General features: G+C 45.3%; 2 protein-coding genes across 4 annotated transcripts; one reads left to right on the top strand and one right to left on the bottom strand.

Moving 5' to 3' along the window:
* Positions 1-2,178: 2,178 nt before the first annotated feature.
* dph5 (diphthamide biosynthesis 5) lies at positions 2,179-6,402 on the top strand. Of its 2 annotated transcripts, none has more exons than XM_026323543.1 (7): positions 2,179-2,387; positions 2,683-2,807; positions 3,029-3,137; positions 3,956-4,076; positions 4,312-4,351; positions 4,902-5,005; positions 5,392-6,402. In XM_026323543.1, the coding sequence occupies exons 1-7, from the start codon at positions 2,253-2,255 to the stop codon at positions 5,622-5,624; spliced, it is 867 nt and encodes a 288-aa protein (XP_026179328.1). In that variant the 5' UTR covers positions 2,179-2,252; the 3' UTR covers positions 5,625-6,402. The 2 variants fall into 2 exon arrangements, with proteins under 2 accessions (XP_026179328.1, XP_026179327.1); XM_026323542.1 differs by having other exon boundaries at positions 2,620-2,807.
* A 452-nt stretch (positions 6,403-6,854) lies between these two features.
* Positions 6,855-15,614, bottom strand: slc30a7 (solute carrier family 30 member 7). Of its 2 annotated transcripts, XM_026323539.2 has the most exons (11): positions 15,455-15,614; positions 15,111-15,212; positions 12,970-13,083; positions 12,769-12,856; positions 12,559-12,688; positions 12,257-12,418; positions 11,734-11,784; positions 10,911-11,046; positions 8,070-8,160; positions 7,808-7,957; positions 6,855-7,294 (listed from the first exon to the last, which is right to left on the bottom strand). In XM_026323539.2, exons 1-11 carry the CDS (start codon positions 15,532-15,534, stop codon positions 7,247-7,249), a joined length of 1,152 nt encoding a protein of 383 aa, XP_026179324.1. In that variant the 5' UTR covers positions 15,535-15,614; the 3' UTR covers positions 6,855-7,246. The 2 variants fall into 2 exon arrangements, with proteins under 2 accessions (XP_026179324.1, XP_026179325.1); XM_026323540.2 differs by lacking the exon at positions 15,455-15,614 and having other exon boundaries at positions 12,970-13,078; positions 15,111-15,206.
* Positions 15,615-17,181: the final 1,567 nt, after the last annotated feature.

Here is a 17,181-nt window from a genome sequence, read left to right as displayed (position 1 = left end):
CAGTGTTTCTTCGTAGAATAACTTCCTGACTGTACTGAAGTGTAATGAGGGAGAGGGAATCATAGAGCAGCACACTTCAGTATCTGTTATGGAAACGTTTGCACACAGTAATTTACATGTGGATGAAACAGAAGAAAACTCTAAGGGTCATAATTACTAACACAAGAAGAAAAAAATCATGTAATCTCAGCTGTGTGGTTTCTGCATATGGCCACAAGTTTCCATCAGCATCACACCTTCTCTAGCAAAACGTCTCATCCAGCCCTGGCAGCCTTCAGGACAGATGGGTCCACAACCTGCATCTCTGCATCCAGCAGAGTCACGTGGCTATAAACCTTCACTTCCAAGCAGAGACAAACTCCTCTGTCTTCCTTGGTCCACGTTTCCAAACCAGGTCCCTTTTACCAGCAGCTGCTAACGGGACTAAACTCAGAGTCCTGGGGATCTTCCAGCTGTGTCTGGAGTTACTACTTTCCACTCTACTGTAAATGTTGTCCCTGTGTCTCCACATGGTCCCCGCAGAGATGTATGGACTGTCCCAGCATTGTGTCTATGTTTATTTACCAATTTAACAAATGGCAAAATGTAGATGGTGACACCAGCTCCAGATGTTGCCGTGAGCAGAGGGAAGCTGGTGGAGCCGTGGATTCTCTGTTCCTTCAGAGCCTGTAAACTGTGACGGCCGTTCTCAGCGTCTGGAGCTGGTTTTTGGAAACAGACGGGCCTCCCATTGTTGGTGAGGAAGAACCATGTGAGCCAGGTCAGCGGTGTGGCTGCCTGCTGTGTTTTTAATAGTTTTTGGACAACAATGGAGGTCTACGGCTCAGACCCATAAGCTGAACCAGGTTCTGGATTCACACACATTATGCTGACGAGACCACATTCCTAGTGAACAGAGTCCAGGGTGGTGAAACAGTTAACTGGGAAATGGAGGCTGATTCTCTGGATGACTGGAGCTGAACAAACCCTGAAACATGGCAACAAAAGACCACAATCCTCCTCTCCACCCCCCTAAAACGAGGAGAGGAGCCCATTATGTAACCCACTAACCATCCCAGTCATTAGCTGGTTCCCAGTTAAGGAGTGAAGGGGGGTCACGTGGTCCGCACAGGCTTGTTTACCACAACAAGGGGCAAACGAGGGAGAAATAGACTGTGAAGAGAGAGAGAGAGAGAAAAAGAGGAGAAGTTTTCCCACCGCCGAGCTGCTGACTGCTATCACCATGACAACAACTGGGAGACAGCGATTTTTTACTGCCTTACTGTCAGTTTCTCCATCACTCCGGGTCCAGGTGGATTTCAGGGAACAGGTCACTGTGCTCAGGTCCTTCCTCTAGAGTTCCAGGATCCAGCAGAATCCTCAGCCCAGGCATCAGTTAGTTCTAGACCCAGTGAGTCCACCAACACTCTGGGTTCTGCACAGCGCCCCCATCAGCTCAGAGGTGGCCTCACTTCTGTTTTCTCTCTGGGGTCATTGTTCAGTATGTTCAGTATTGTTCAGACTGAAGGTCCTAATTAAACGCAGCAGCAGTTGTGAGTCCAAATAAAAGTTCAGTCAAGTCAAGTCAGTAGGTGTAAAAAACCTGCATGTCCTGAACTCAAACTTTACATTTGGGTTTTATTTCTTGACTGAGAGAAATAAAATGACTGGAGGCAGCCACTAACAAATGTACAGTCTTATATTCCCACATTAACTTAATAGCAAAGTATATTCTCACAGACCAATTGCCCCCTATTGTATAGAATGAGAAACATTCATAAGTCATGTGTTTATTGTTGTTTTTGTTGTTTTAGTAATTTATCTAATTCATGTTATTTAATAATAGAAACAGTCTCTTCAGTTCGGCACAGATAAAATCCACTGAGAGCTTTATTTTCTAGTGATTTTATCTGGCATGAAAATTCTTTTCCTCGAAGTAGCAATGAGAGAAGTTAAGGTCAAGTTCAAAATGTGTGTAAAAATATACATATTATCTTATTTCATGTTGGCCGATCGGAATACGGCCTCATATGGGTTCAGAAAATCTAATCTAAATCATCTTTTATCTAATAGGCCATTGATGATATGATGGGATTTGTTTAATACATAGATTTGTTTATGGAGTTTGGCACAGCAGAACGCGTCTGCAGTTGTCGTAATTATAAACGGTTTACGGCAAGCCGTACTCCAGTCCGTCCACTGAGGGTACACGTGAACAACAGGTTCGACGTGTCTGTGACGACCGGACTCTGGCGGACTTTGCAGCCGTCGGCATGCTGTACCTGATCGGCCTGGGCCTGGGAGACGCTGCGGACATTACGGTGAAAGGTCTGCAGGCGGTGAGGAGCTGCTCCAGAGTTTACCTGGAGGCTTACACTTCCGTCCTGACCGTGGGGAAGGAGGCTCTGGTGAGTCCAGAATCACGTCAGACATGTAAATAAATCAGTTTCTGTGGACTGGTGAGACCTGAAAGTCCGACTGAAGCAGGTTTAGACTAAAGCTCCAGCTTCGGACTGAGGAAACATCAAACTACGAAATGATTTTTCGTACTTTAGGTTCCTGAAATTAGCCAGTGCCGCGTGACGGTAACACCTGAACCAGGCAGTCACCTGGTTGTTTTCACTGTGTCCTAAATGACAGCATCAGTTGTGGTACAGCCGGGTCCGGAACCTGAACTTTGCATGTGAACTGCCTGGTCCTCAGGAGGAGTACTATGGGAAGCAGCTGATCCTGGCAGACCGGGAGCTGGTCGAACAAGGGGCTGACGAGATCCTGAAGGATGCAGATGTGACTGATGTGGCCTTCCTGGTGGTGGGCGACCCGTTCGGGTGAGTTCTGACGTCCACGTCTGTGGAACCAGTAGCAGCAGCTGCATTGGTCCTCCAGATGTGATAGTTTGTGTGAGGATCAGCAGGTTGGACCTGATGGTTTGTGCTCGGGCCGAACACACGTGTTGTATTTACATGTAAACACAACTAGATGATCGATCAATCGATTATTTATTGTTGATGTTAAACGTTGGTATTTCGTGTTGTGTGATTTCTTGCAGAGCCACCACCCACAGTGACCTGGTCCTGAGAGCAGTGCAGGCTGGGATACCTTACAGAGTCATCCATAACGCCTCCATCATGAACGCCATCGGCTGCTGTGGCCTGCAGGTGAGCAGGGTCTGACAGGTGTTACTGAGTAAAGCGCGTTCATGTGGGGGTTTGTTTATGCAGACGTGTGTGGACCGACACAGAGGTGTTCGTTTGGTGCTGTTAGTGTCGGCCAGGTAAATCAGGCTGAATGTTAAACACCTGAGCAGGCAGCTGAACATCCCCCCACCCTGAGTCCCATCTGTTGTAGCTTCTGGTGAAAGTCATTAAACCAACCATGTTATTGTAACATGTGACCTCATCAATAACTGACCTGTCACAGCAGCCAATCAGAAGGCAGGACCCAGCTGTACACACACACACAGATCAGCACTTATGCTAATTGTGAGGCTCCTCTGGGAGGGTGTTATGTTAATAGGGGGCGGGGTTATGTAAATGAGCCACGTTTTCTCCACAGGGAGTCATTTCCATCAGCCCCGCTCTTTGTGTGACTCTTATTTCAAACACCCGCCTACTCACACAGGACCTGTCAGGCAGGATGGGGGACACAGAGACCAAATAAATCCTTTTTGTTTTGCTGCTGATTCTCTGACAATGCATTAGTTCATTTCTACTGATGCTCCTTCATGTCCTGTGGTTTTGTTTTTATGATGTGCAGTGGAACATCAAATGTATGTCTCATCTTTTTTAGGTTCTTTATTTTTCATTTTATTCAGTATGTTTTTTTCAGTGTAGTCTTTTTGCTGTAACGTCTGTGGAACATACAGAATGCCACTTGCTGCTGTCTTTTTCCTAGTGTTTGGACAAACTGAACACATTGTTTGTTGTTTATACCCACACTGCCAGACACAGACCTGATTTCTGTCTCTGCATTACAGCTGTATAACTTCGGGGAGACGGTGTCGTTGGTGTTTTGGACAGAGACGTGGAGACCAGAGAGTTACTACGACAAAATCTGTAAAAACAGAGCAGCTGGATTGCACACACTGTGTCTGCTGGGTGAGTCCTCACATGTCTGTCAGATTCCAGAAAATCACCACAAAGACCTAAAACCTATTGATGAATTTGTTGAAGATTCAGACAGAAGAAACCATCATGATTCCAGTTTCACAGGATTTAAAACCCTCCAGCAGATTTTAAACCAGCTGCTTCGTTCAGTTCTGTCACTTTTTGTTCCTTGTTGGAAAGAAACTGTTCCGAGTCTAACATGTCTTTATTCTGTTTCTACTGACAGACATCAAACTCAAAGAGCAGAGTGTCGAGAACATGATGAGGTAAGAACCAGAACCAGGCCCACTCCAGGCCAGGTCCTCCTCTGGGTTTACAGCACATCTGTCTGTTATTTTCCGAGTGTGGTGGCGACAGGATGAGCTCATAGAAACTGAATCGCACTGTTTACAAAACGCACACACACATATTTGTGTTTTTGTGAGGTCACTCATAGACATAATGCATTCTCTAGACCCTAACTTAAACCTAATTCGACCCCTGACCCTAAAACCAAGTCCTTAACCCTCAAACAGGAGTCTGAAAAAAGTGGACTGGAAAAATGTCTTCATTATAAAACTATGTTCAAAATGGTCCTCACAAAGATAGAAGTACACACACCTGGCTGTGACCACTCAGACCTTCACCGTGACTCTTGGGGGGTCCTGAACCAAGGTTTGAAATCTCAATGTTAGATCATCCAAAAACAAAAAGTTCAAACACAGGCGTCCATTCATTTTGTTTGTGGTTTAACTCCAGATGTGGAGCGAAACATCCTTTAAAGAACAAGTTAATTCTGATTATTTCACTGGGAAGAAACTTGTCTGCTGCTTTCAGAGGGAAAAAGATCTTCGAGCCGCCACGCTTCATGACGGTCAGTCAGGCCGCAGATCAGCTGATCCAGATCATCCGCAAGAGGAGGGACGAGGGGGCGGAGCTGGGTAAGTGACACCCGGTCACCTGATCAGTTTTAATTGGTTGAGCACAACACAAACAAAGCTGTGGTCACATTGATCAAACATGCAGCGTTAAAGCTGAAAACAGAATCGGAACTGTTTTCATCTGTTGTGAACGGACTTACTGTAACATGCATGGCACTACGACATTAAAAACGTATAACCGTTTGTGATATTACTGGTTTATTTTCATGGGTGCTCTTAAACTTTTGCACACGTAATTTTAGGACCTGTAGTTCCTGATCCTTTGTCTCGTTGAAACATTTGGGTCAGAAACCAGATGTGTTCACGTCTCGTTAGCACAGGAAGCTAATGGCACTTGGATGCAGAATTGTGCTAGCATGCTAACACCTGTGCCCCTCTCCCTACAGGTCTAACAGAGGACACTGTATGTGTGGGCGTGGCCCGACTTGGAGCCGATGACCAGGTGATCCGTACAGCGACGCTGCGTCAGCTGGTGTCATGTGACCTAGGCCTGCCTCTCCATTCACTGGTGGTCACTGGGCAACTTCACCCTCTGGAGGTGGACATGCTGCGACTGAATGCAGAACCGGGTGCCTTGCAACACCTGCGCACGGTTGACAGCTCGACGTACACCTCCTAACATACTGCCTGTACAAGTGAGCATCCTTGGTCACGTGAATCACATGACACATCCCATCACAACCCTGATCATGACTTGAACATTAAAGCAGCAGCAGCCACTGATTCAGTGTGTGTCCCTGAGTCCAGAGCCCATCCAGAGACTGACAGCCCCAATGAATGTGGTGGATCCAGAACCTGGTTCAGCTTATCGGTTTGTGCCATAGACCATTGTTGTCCAGAAAAAACAGCAAAAACACAGACTGCTGATCCTTCAGACGTTCGTGGTATGACCCATGGTGATGGTCTAAAACTATAGTGGGCCTTTAAGAAGGCAGCAGAACAAACTCAAGTCCGGCTGAGGAAGAATAATATTTGGATTAAAACAGCTTAAAATATAGACTGATGTGGTTTTACATGTTTGAATTAAACTGATCTGATTTTTTTCCTCACACAGGAGGATTAAAGCCAAATGGCCATTTAAAGGCTCAGTTCACCCAAATTACAAAAAAAACCCAAATGAGTCTGTTGGCAGCAAATAGTTTAGCCAAAGGATGATGGGAGTTCTGAGTTGGAACAGTTAATCCAGCTACAAGGTGTTCCAAAATAAAACCAATACAGGTAAACAATGGTAACTCAATGTATGTACATATCACTGCTGAAGGTAACATTCCCATCAGCCCCTGGTGTTCACTGTGTAAACTGCCAACTTGCTAGTGTTAGCATGGTTAGGGTACCCTGCTGTGATTGGTTAAGAGTATAAAATAAAATTAATCTAAAACCTGAGTGGCTGAACCTCAGCAGGAAGTCTAACCTGCACCCAATGGAAATGAGCCGGCCTATGGAGGATTTCCAATTTGCGTCTGTTCTCGTTCCTGCCGTCAAGTCATGACAGGTCTCTCTCTCATGGCAGCTTCTGTCGCCTAGCAACCCTCACAACTGCCGTTGGATCACCGACCGGATCCACCAATTCGCCACTTGTCTAAATATCGCTCGTCATCACTGGTGCGCAAAGGATGTTGGGATATGTTGAGCTGTGACAATACAAAGGATGAAGCCTTTGTTTCTCTGGAAAAGATGTTCGCGTTTGAAGGAGTGTCCGAAGGCGGCAGCCCTGATGCAATCTGTCTTTTCAGCCCCTGAATTTGGACACAGCTGTAGAAACACTGAATTCTGGGAAACTGTCCAATATGACATCATCAAAAAAGCAGGAGATCAAACAATGATTTATTAGTCAAAAAAAAAAAAAAAAAAAAAAAAAACTGGTTACATGGTTTGGCACGTTAACCACAGCGTGACATCACACTCACCACGGACCAATCAGTTGGCAGCAGTCCGGTCCCAGCTGTGACGTCATGGGGGAGTCGGGTTAAGATTGTCTCTGATTCATAATGAAGGCACTTACCCAGAATGCTTTGCTCTGGGGTGTGGGTGGGGTCACACTGCCCATAGGTAAGGAAAAATAAAAACATTGGGTGGAGGGCTGTTTGAGTTCATTGGGTCACAGTTCACAGTGTGTCCCCCCCCCCCCAGCTCTGTCAGCAGGGGCTGTGTGTGTGTGAGAGGGGGGGCAAGAAGTCAGGGGTCACCTGCTGCAGCAGGTTGAATATGATTGGTCCCAGGTGTTCAGAGGAGGAGGAGCTTCTACATGGCAGCTGTGTCAATCTGAACATACAGCTGTCGAACGCCGGCCTGTTAACAAGAAGGCAGGTGAGTAGTATTACTACAACTACTACTGCAGAGATGACAACAGGTAAATACAGAGCTCCTGTCTTTCTACTGCTAAGACAACAGTTACATACAGTACTAGAGAGATGATGAGGGGTAATTGTGCGACTACTACTAATACTACTATCTATGGTTACTGCACCCACTCAAGCTGCCCCTACTCCAAATACATGATACCCTTTCAACAACCAGTGAACACTACAGTACTGTAACTGTGTGAAGATGGGGGTGCATTTGGGTACCTGTGGAAATGAGTAGTGCAGGGGTCTCCAACCCTGCTTGTCCTTCAGCGCTACTGTTCTGCTAGTTTTCCAGATATCCCTGCCCTACCCACTGCAGATTACCTGAATCAGGTGTGTTCAGCCAATCACAAACGTGAAGGGCAGTAACACTCGAAGACCAGGGTCGGACCCCTGGAGTAGCGTGTTTAGTTACCTGGGTGAAGACGTGGTGCAGTGTTGTGTTGCATTCAGGTACCTGTGTGAAGATGTGGTGAGTCTGGCTGAGGATCCAGCGGGTGTCGGCATCAGGGGCCACCAGCAGCTTTAATGTTCCAATGTAAACGTCAGTACACAGTGTCCAGAAATGAGGCTCCTGCAGGTTGTACACTCCTTGCAGCTGCTGCACCTGAATGCAACGCAACAAACCAGAAATGAAAAATAAAGCCGGAAACTGCACGCACTTGGCCAGGAGTGCAGCAGGTGTGTGCGGGGACATGTTTGTGTGGGGGTCAGCTCACCCTCTGGTAACACTCTGGCAGGGCGTGGTCCATCGAAGGTGGAGTTCTCTGCATAAGGATACCAATGGACTCTCTCAGCAGCGGCACCACACTGAGGGTCAGAGGTCAGACAGGACAGACTGCCTATCAAACATGTGGCTCCGCCCCTCCCTGACACCTCAATAAACAACACTTCTATATATACATATATATGTATAGTAGTATATAATTACTACTACTACTACTACTACTACAGTATGACAACCTGGAATCCTAGAACAAAGATGCCTTGTACTACTGCTTATACTAGTATGATTACTCGTACAACAATAATGTCACATACATGTACTGTTGCTTCTACTGCCTTAAGACAGACATGGCTACTACTATAAATCCTAATACCACCAACAGTTCAGTTACTTCTGATACTCTGTGATTCTGCTGCTGTTTCCAAACTGAAAATCAACTACTGCAACTACTACTATGACTATTCTATATGATCTAGAGGATGGTGCACAAATACTACCGATGTTACTACATTAACTTTTACTCTGCAATAGACTGAATTTTACCAGAGTTGGGTGTAAATTTTCTTAAACTTTGGTTTTGGTTCAGAACTCAGATCCCTCCAGTTTGTACAAGGAGTTTGGTCTGTTGGTCTCAGTGTCACTATCTAAGTTAAAATCATATGAAATACTTCTCCTGTACTTTGGTCTAAGTTTTATGCTGTATCATGTGATGTTTCACTTTGTTCTGATCTCTGGAGATTTTGAGCTGCAGAGTTTTAATATATATATATATATATAATATATTATAATATTTGATATATTATATATATATATATATATATATATATTTTGGTCAGAGTTTTTCTTTAAGTTCAAAACAGAAGAATCTGTAGATTTTGTAGAGTTTGGTCCGAGTTGTGTTCTGCAGCTCAGATCCATATATATCTGATAGTTTTACTCCAATAGCTTACATTTATATCAAGATTCGACTGATTTTGGATTTTAGAGAGTTTGGTGCACGTTTCACTCTCGGAATTCAGGTCACTGTGAAGCATCAGCGGATTTTAAGTGGAGTTTTGCTGCAGCAGTTTCCAGCTGCAGTAACCTGATGCCTGTGGCTGTGTGAAGGCCTCTGAGCTGACCACAGCTCTGCTCTGCTGACGCTTTACATCTGCAGCTGCGATCACTTACACTCGATCAACCCACATCAGCGCACATCCATTTATCACCGAGGCTTCTGGGAAATCTGACCACTGCATTTTACATCCAGAGGCCCAGGTTGGACTCCAGGACTATTTCCAGGTCCATACCAGTGGTTTGGCATGATCGAGCATAATAACCACTAAGTGCACATTTTTTACATTATTGAAAACCATTTTCCAAGGTGTCCGTCAGCTTTTAGACGGATTTCCTTCCTTCCTGGCGGACGTTGGTCTCGGGTCAGTTAACTCACAGTTTAACCCATCACAGACAGCATTTTGTTAACGCTAGTTGGTTAAGTGACATTGTCATAAAGTGGTGAGGCAGCAGAGACAGAGCCTGTAAATGCTCTCCAGATGGTGAGTTCATGGACACTGGGGCATTTTAAAACTACACGTTTGTCATGTTGAGATCTGGTGATCACATTTCCAACTTCTAATTGTCGGAAAGTTCTACAAGATCTAGGAGTCTACCAACATGTTCTAGTGGTTCTTTAGAATATTCTGGAGGTGAACCTGGGGTCTGTCTGCACATGCTTGTTCCTGTGTTCATAGAGCAGAGTCTGCTGGACTGCTCAGATACGGATTGCGTTTCCCGACAGGAAGTGAACTCAACTACTGGTAACTTCCTGTTTCAGCTTACTGCTGCCATACACAAACACCCTGGTCTTCATATATCTGTGAGGACCATCCCTCAGATCCTAAACCTGGACCCTCAAACAGTCTTTTCAGGCCCTGATGACAAGTTCTCACTGCGACTGCACACAGGCAGCTACTTTCTGTGCACGACGTAGATTTTTCCTTGACCCATGAGGGTCAGAGCCTGAAGACACGAGTCCATGTGTACAATCCTCACAGTGAGCCAATGGACTGCACACAGACCAGGCTAGTCTGTATCTTCTGTTTAAGTCCCAAACTGGTTCTTGTTCAGCCAAACACAACCAACTCTTCTACTGTTTCCTTCTACTACCTGATCACAGCCTTAACATCTGTCTAAGGGAGAGTGTACTATATATATCCACACTGTATAAAGGGACTCTAGTCCTAGTCTGTCATTACCCAGAGAGATGAGCTGCCAGGAGGTGAAGGACGCCCACAACAAATAGGCAGCCACCCCCCCCCACCACCCACCACCACCTTCACACACACAGCCGCCACAGCCATGTGGTCTCAGCTGACCACATGGCTGAATGAAGCCCCGCCCCCCCAGTCTATTCCGTTCTAGGCTGTAATCACAGCTGTCTGTCACCAGGGTGGAGACCAGGTCTCACACACTTCTGTTTGGTGTGATCACATCACCCTGATGTTCACCTCTTTAACTCACAGCAGTTTGGTGTTAGTGATGCTCACATGTTAACGTCAGCATGTTTGCACGTGGATGAATCAGGGCCTTACAGACCTGAACCTCTTGAGTGATCGCTAAAACCTTTAGAACCTCCTCCTGACAAGAAGCCTGTGAAGAACCCAAAAACTCTCCACTAAAACCACAGAACCCTGTAACTTCCCAAAGGCCCTTAGGAGCCAGTCAGACCTCAGCATGTAATGTTGAATATGCCACAAGCATCCTGGCAGCAGCAGAGATACTCCTTGACCCTCGCCCAACACAACCACGGGGACTTTTGACTGCAGCGTTTTAAAGGCGTGTTGAGTGTTACCTGACCCCGATGAGGAGGGCGATCAGCATGGAGCAGATGGGGTCAGCGATCATCAGGTCATATTTCTGCATCAGCAGAGCAGAGATGATCACACCGATGCTGCCCAGAGTGTCAGCGACGATGTGCAGGAGGACGCCTGCGACACACAAACATACAGATTAACACACATTCACCTGTTTGTCCAGGTGCATCTGTTGTAGAAACAAACCACTTCCTGCTCTATGTTCGTATTTGACAGTAAAGGTCATGTGACCTGTGGTGCAGCTGTACTGCCTCTCCTCATAGGAACAAAATATTAAAGCTGAATTTATGTTTCCTGGCAGCGATTTCTCGGGTAGAGAAACAGGAGACCACAGCCTAACCCTATCTGTAAACTAAATGGCCACATGTGGAGATCTGCGATGGCGTGTGAGCGCCCCCTAGTGGCAGCTGGAAATTTACCAGCTTTCATTTTTATTTAGTTTCAGTCCATCTTCAGAACAAGCGCACAGGACGATGTGATGTTTAAATAGCATTTTAATTCCTGTTTTATTAATGTACTGAACTATTGTGCTTCACTGTATCTGCACTGATCGCATTTTTCCACACAGACATTTACCGTGTAACACAGCGTCTTCTTACGTCTCATCAGTGCTCGTATTCTGCCATTTTTTCTTTATTCTGTTCTTAATCTGATTAATCTCTGTCTGGAAATTCAATGAATTATGTCTGGAATAAAAAAAAACATCAGGCAGTGCAAAGATTCAACCAGGGCCTTGATTTAAGTTCTTGCATATTTTTGTCCAGTGTGTTTCTGTTAACTGTGTGGCTCTGATGTTCTCACCCTGCAGGATCTGCTTGCTGGAGCCTTTCCCAGGCGTGTGCTGCAACTCATCTGAAGACAAACAGCAGACATCAAACATCAACATACTGATGGAGGCAGCGAACATCAGGACAATGACTGTCACTGTGGACATCTGCGAGTCTGTTCGGTCCAACTGTCCTCAGTTTAAACGGCGGTTACACTTTTTGTTATAATCAAACCAGTTGAATTGTCTCAGACAAACTGAGAACAGGAAGAGCCTCAAGGCCACAGCAGGAGAACATAATAATGGACCTAACATCAGGGAGCTCCAATAGTCACCTGGTATGAAATAAAGCTGAGCAGTTAATTATTCATGGGTTTACCAACAAATCCCTTAACTGATCAAGTGTTCATGATATTTCCTCAGGAGAAAAACGACCAACGTTTCTTGTTTTGTTGTCATGGTTATTAGCAGGTTAATACACCTGGAGCTATGAGTTACAACAGGTGTTAAACCGAATTGTGCCAGGTGTTGACACCTGGCCATGTGTGTTAGACTCACCGTGACAGTGTGGATCCTCGTGGCTGTGTCCGTGTCCACCGTGGCTGTGTCCGTGTCCATCGTGGCTGTGTCCGTGTCCATGTTTGCTCTGGTGGTCGTGTCCTCCATGACTGTGGCCGTGATTCAGACTGCCATTAAACAGAGAGTGGCTGTGACCGTGACCTGGGGACAGGGAGGGGCCGAGGTGAAGTTTGACAGAGGTTCTGTTAATCTTCAGAATCACAGAGCTGCATCTTTGTTGGTACAGTTTTGTGGTGAGGTGAGGTTCTACAGTTCAGTTCTGCACGTTCTACAGGTGTTACCTTCCTCTCCATGCGAGTGGCCGTGGCCTCCATGCTGGAACACAAAGATCCCGACCAGGTTGACCAGCAGACCGGCCACGGAGACAGGAAGCAGCCGCTCATGGTGGACGTCCGGAGGCTCCAGGGCTCTCTGACGGGGACAGACAGGTTAGCACAGAGAACAGCATCTCGGTTACACTGGTTTGTGTGTTTACAGGGTGTCTTTGTTACCTCGACACCTTCAGAGAAGATGAAGAAGGCTGTGAAGATAAGGAAGAGTCCGTTGACGAAGCCTGCCAACACCTCTGCCCTCACATAACTGAAACATAGACAGGACGCAGCTGAACTCCTGACACACACACCAGGGTCCTGGAATAAACCCCAGGCAGCCCAGATCAGACCTGAACCACAGAGCGACGGCTCGAAGCTCACCCGTACGAGAAGCTGTCGTTAGATCTCCACCTGGAGATGACGGAGGCTGCCAGACCTGCTAGCAGGGCGGTGCAATCAAAGAACATGTGGAAGGAGTCTGAGATCAGACCTAGACTGAGGACAAAACACACAACATGTGAAAAACACACATGAAGGGACTGAAGTGCATCGTCTTTAAAATGACAGTCAGGACGTCTGGGGAAATAAAACCTCAAGATCAAAGAGGATCAGTATCAATTAATCAGCTGATTTTTGCCTGACATTTCCTGAGGTGCAGAGTCCACAGCAGAGGAAGTCATGAGTGTTCATCGTTCTTTTGTTTGGCCAAATTTTACATCCCATCATGTTCCCTGTAAAATTCACGCTGCTTAAAAGTCCTGTACACATGCTGCTGGTTCTCAGGTTCCGACTACTTTCTATATGTGAGGTTTTCCACAAGCCATCGGGCTGTGAGGAGAAAGGAGTCATGTGCCCAAATTTAGATCAAACATGATCATTAATCCATTCATTGATTACTCAATCAACAGAAACATGATCAGCTATTCAAATATTTACGTAACTGAATAATCATGATCCTCAGCTCCAGGTCTGTGATGTTTTCTTTCAGTCAGAAACAAGGCTTGCAAAATCTGACAGCCCGACAGGCAGGGTGGAGATAAATTTTGGCAGCCCGACTGGAAGACACAATAGCCCCGGGACGTCAGGCTAGTGATTTTGCGAGCCCTGAGAAATCACTACATTTACTCAAGTACTGGCAAGTACAGTTCTGAGGTATTAGTACTTTACCTGAGTACTTCCATGTAGTACTACTTCATCTTTGGATTTCACTACAAGTCAGAGTCAAAAAGTATTTCAAATTAGAAGTATATAAGGCAGTTAACGTCAGCTACCCAGCGGTATATAAAGTACTTCAAATTAGAAGTATATAAGGTAGTTAACGTCAGCTACCCAGTGGTATATAAAGTACTTCAAATTAGAAGTATATAAGGTAGTTAACGTCAGCTACCCAGCGGTATATAAAGTACTTCAAATTAGAAGTATATAAGGCAGTTAACGTCAGCTACCCAGCGGTATATAAAGTACTTCAAATTAGAAGTATATAAGGTAGTTAACGTCAGCTACCCAGCGGTATATAAAGTACTTCAAATTAGAAGTATATAAGGCAGTTAACGTCAGCTACCCAGCGGTACATAAAGTACTTCAAATTAGAAGTATATAAAGTAGTTAACGTCAGCTACCCAGTCGTATATAAAGTACTTCAAATTAGAAGTATATAAGGCAGTTAACGTCAGCTACCCAGCGGTATATAAAGTACTTCAAATTAGAAGTATATAAGGTAGTTAACGTCAGCTACCCAGCGGTATATAAAGTACTTCAAATTAGAAGTATATAAGGTAGTTAACGTCAGCTACCCAGCGGTATATAGAGTACTACAAATTAGAAGTATATAAGGTAGTTAACGTCAGCTACCCAGCGGTACATAAAGTACTTCAAATTAGAAGTATATAAGGTAGTTAACGTCAGCTACCCAGCGGTATATAGAGTACTACAAATTAGAAGTATATAAGGTAGTTAACGTCAGCTACCCAGCGGTATATAAAGTACTTCAAATTAGAAGTATATAAGGTAGTTAACGTCAGCTCCAGCATTAAAGTGATAAACAATAATCATCAATAATTAGAATCCAATAATATCAGATCCATTCATGTGAAATGGGCCATTCTGCACAATGAGTACTTTTACTTTGGATACTTCAAGTACATGTGGATGATAGTACTTTGGACTTTTACTGCAGTAACATTTGGAATGCAGGACTTTTACTGGGAACAGGATTTTTATTGTCTGGTATTTCGACTGGTACTGTGGTAAAGGGTCAGAGTACTTCTTCCTGTACTGCTAATACTCCTAGGACTACTCGGTATAGGTAGTACTGGTGTTAAAGTGATAGTAGCTGAGCTCTGGGCACATTTCCCAGTTTAACCAGTGTATCCCCGTTTGAGCCCTGTTACCAGTCAAACCAGTGGTCTGCTGTTTATCAGGACCAGGCGCGGGTGGACTGAGTCTGTTCTGGACTCTGGCACACGGAGTCGTCCATGCTGACAGTAAGACATACGTGGCACATCGCGCGGACAGCGGCCTACCTGTTACTCCAGATGCCGTACATGAGCTCCACGAAGGCGAAGGACAGATTGAGGCAGAGGAAGAAAAACAGATTTCTGGAGGTTTTATCTGCGAGGATCGACCTGAAACACACAAAACACACAAAACCTCCATCACGGTCTGAGCCGGACAAAGAACCCTGAGAAAGACCCGGGTAATCCCCAGCTGCCGGTCTCGGTCCCACACCACCCCGTGGGAAACACACACCAGGTGTGAGCCGATATAAACACTTTAATCCAGAATCAGCTTTGCTAGCACCGGGCTAGCAGCTTCTCGGTCCTGCCACGGCGAGCCCCGGAAGCCCCGTTAGCCCCGGTGAGTTTACCTGAACCAGCCGGAGATCTTCGCCAGCAGGTTAAACTTGGCGGGTTTGTACTCGTCGTCTTTAATAGATAAAGGTAACATCTTCACACCTGAACACACCTGAACACACTCACTCACGGGCAGTTTAGCTGCGGTATGCTAACTGTCAACTTCCGCTCCCGGCAAATTTCACAATAAGGGCGTTTAAAGCTCCAGCTACTGACTGAGAAAACTACTGAGGTTGCTACTATCAGTCACAATACTACTCCAATACTTCTCTTGTTAACACGGTGTTAAACTGACGGAAATTAGAGCCTGAAGTGTTTGTTCTATAGTTTTGGTCTGTTCCGCAGCTTTTGGTCACAGGTGAGAAAAGACCACATGCAGGGAAAAGGTGACATTTCCATCAGTTAGAAAAGTGGATGCAGCCTGTATGTGCCAGTGATCCGTGCTTTTTAATGTTGTCTTTCTATTTTAAATCACGTTTTAAATCGTCTTTATTTAGTTTCTCAGTGATTGATTGTATTAACACTGATTTCACAGTAAAAGCAGTGACTGATCAGCAGAGGGAGGCAAAGCTCTGCAAACCTGCAGAACCTAAGGGTGTCCTAAGGATTCTGAATGAAGTTCTGCCGCCTGGTTCTTCTAAGTGAATTCGTGTCATTTTATTATGTCTGTTTCCGCACATCACTGACTGAGAAATCTTGACTTTCCAGACTCTTTCTAAATCCTTGTTTTGCTTAGTGTCCAGGTCTGTTACAGACTAAAATGAGCTAAACTGCAGAGGAGCATGTCTGTCTGAACCTTGTTTTATCCTGATGGAAAACAACAAACACGTCACAAACTTGTGATGCTGAATAAACACCAGTGAGTTATGAAATCAGCTGGTGTGTAGGCCTCCTGTTTGTACAGCCGTGAGACTCACTGCTCAGTTTCCATGGCAACCACAACCCTCGGTGACCTCAGCAACGTGGAGCCACCAATGCTCCATCAGCTGCAACACCATCCTCCTCCACAGGTCACATCACAGTGGACGTGACTGGTCAGACAGGTTTTTTTCAGAGGCTGAGACCCCTGTCAATCAAGACAGGACTCTTATTGTGAAAACCTCCTCTAGCCGCCAGTAGAATCAGCTCATTGAGCATCTTAGGACTCTTATTGTGGAAGAGCACCCTCAGTGGTAACCGGGTAAAGGTAATCATACCTGTGAAAAGTCTTCCTCAAACTGACTGCAACCTATGTAGGACCCAGACAAAGCCCAAAACAGAAGTAGGACCCTTATAGTTCTGTCCTGGTTCTGTTTGTGAACCTTGTGTTTTTGATTGTGTATAAATTAACATGAACTGCTGAGTCCAGCTGTTCACTCTCTTCACTCGTTTTCACCTTTGCTTTTCTTTGTGTTGTGATCTGTTTTTCCTCGTGTCCTCACTTTGACCTGTGTGTGTACTAACAGTGCGATAATGCAGAAAACTAAAACTGAATAATTAATCAAATAATCGTCATTTAGTTTTTTATGTGAACACTATGTTCTGTAGAATTTATGTAAAAACAGGAGTTTGATTTATGCTGCACCTGTTTGGTTATCGTGCACAAACGGAGGAACACCAGGTCTGAGTCCTGGACAGGTAAAGGTTCACCTCAGTCCAGGTGCTGTTCTGGACTTTGACAGAATAACAGGCCAGCTCTGCACCAGGCCATGACTACACTGGGTTAAGGACCAGGACCTGCTGCATGCTTCTTTAAAGCTCT

The sequence above is a fragment of the Mastacembelus armatus genome, chromosome 4 (assembly GCF_900324485.2).
Source record: "Mastacembelus armatus chromosome 4, fMasArm1.2, whole genome shotgun sequence".
Taxonomy (NCBI): Eukaryota; Metazoa; Chordata; class Actinopteri; order Synbranchiformes; family Mastacembelidae; genus Mastacembelus; species Mastacembelus armatus.
This window is presented reverse-complemented; position numbering and strand designations above follow the sequence as displayed.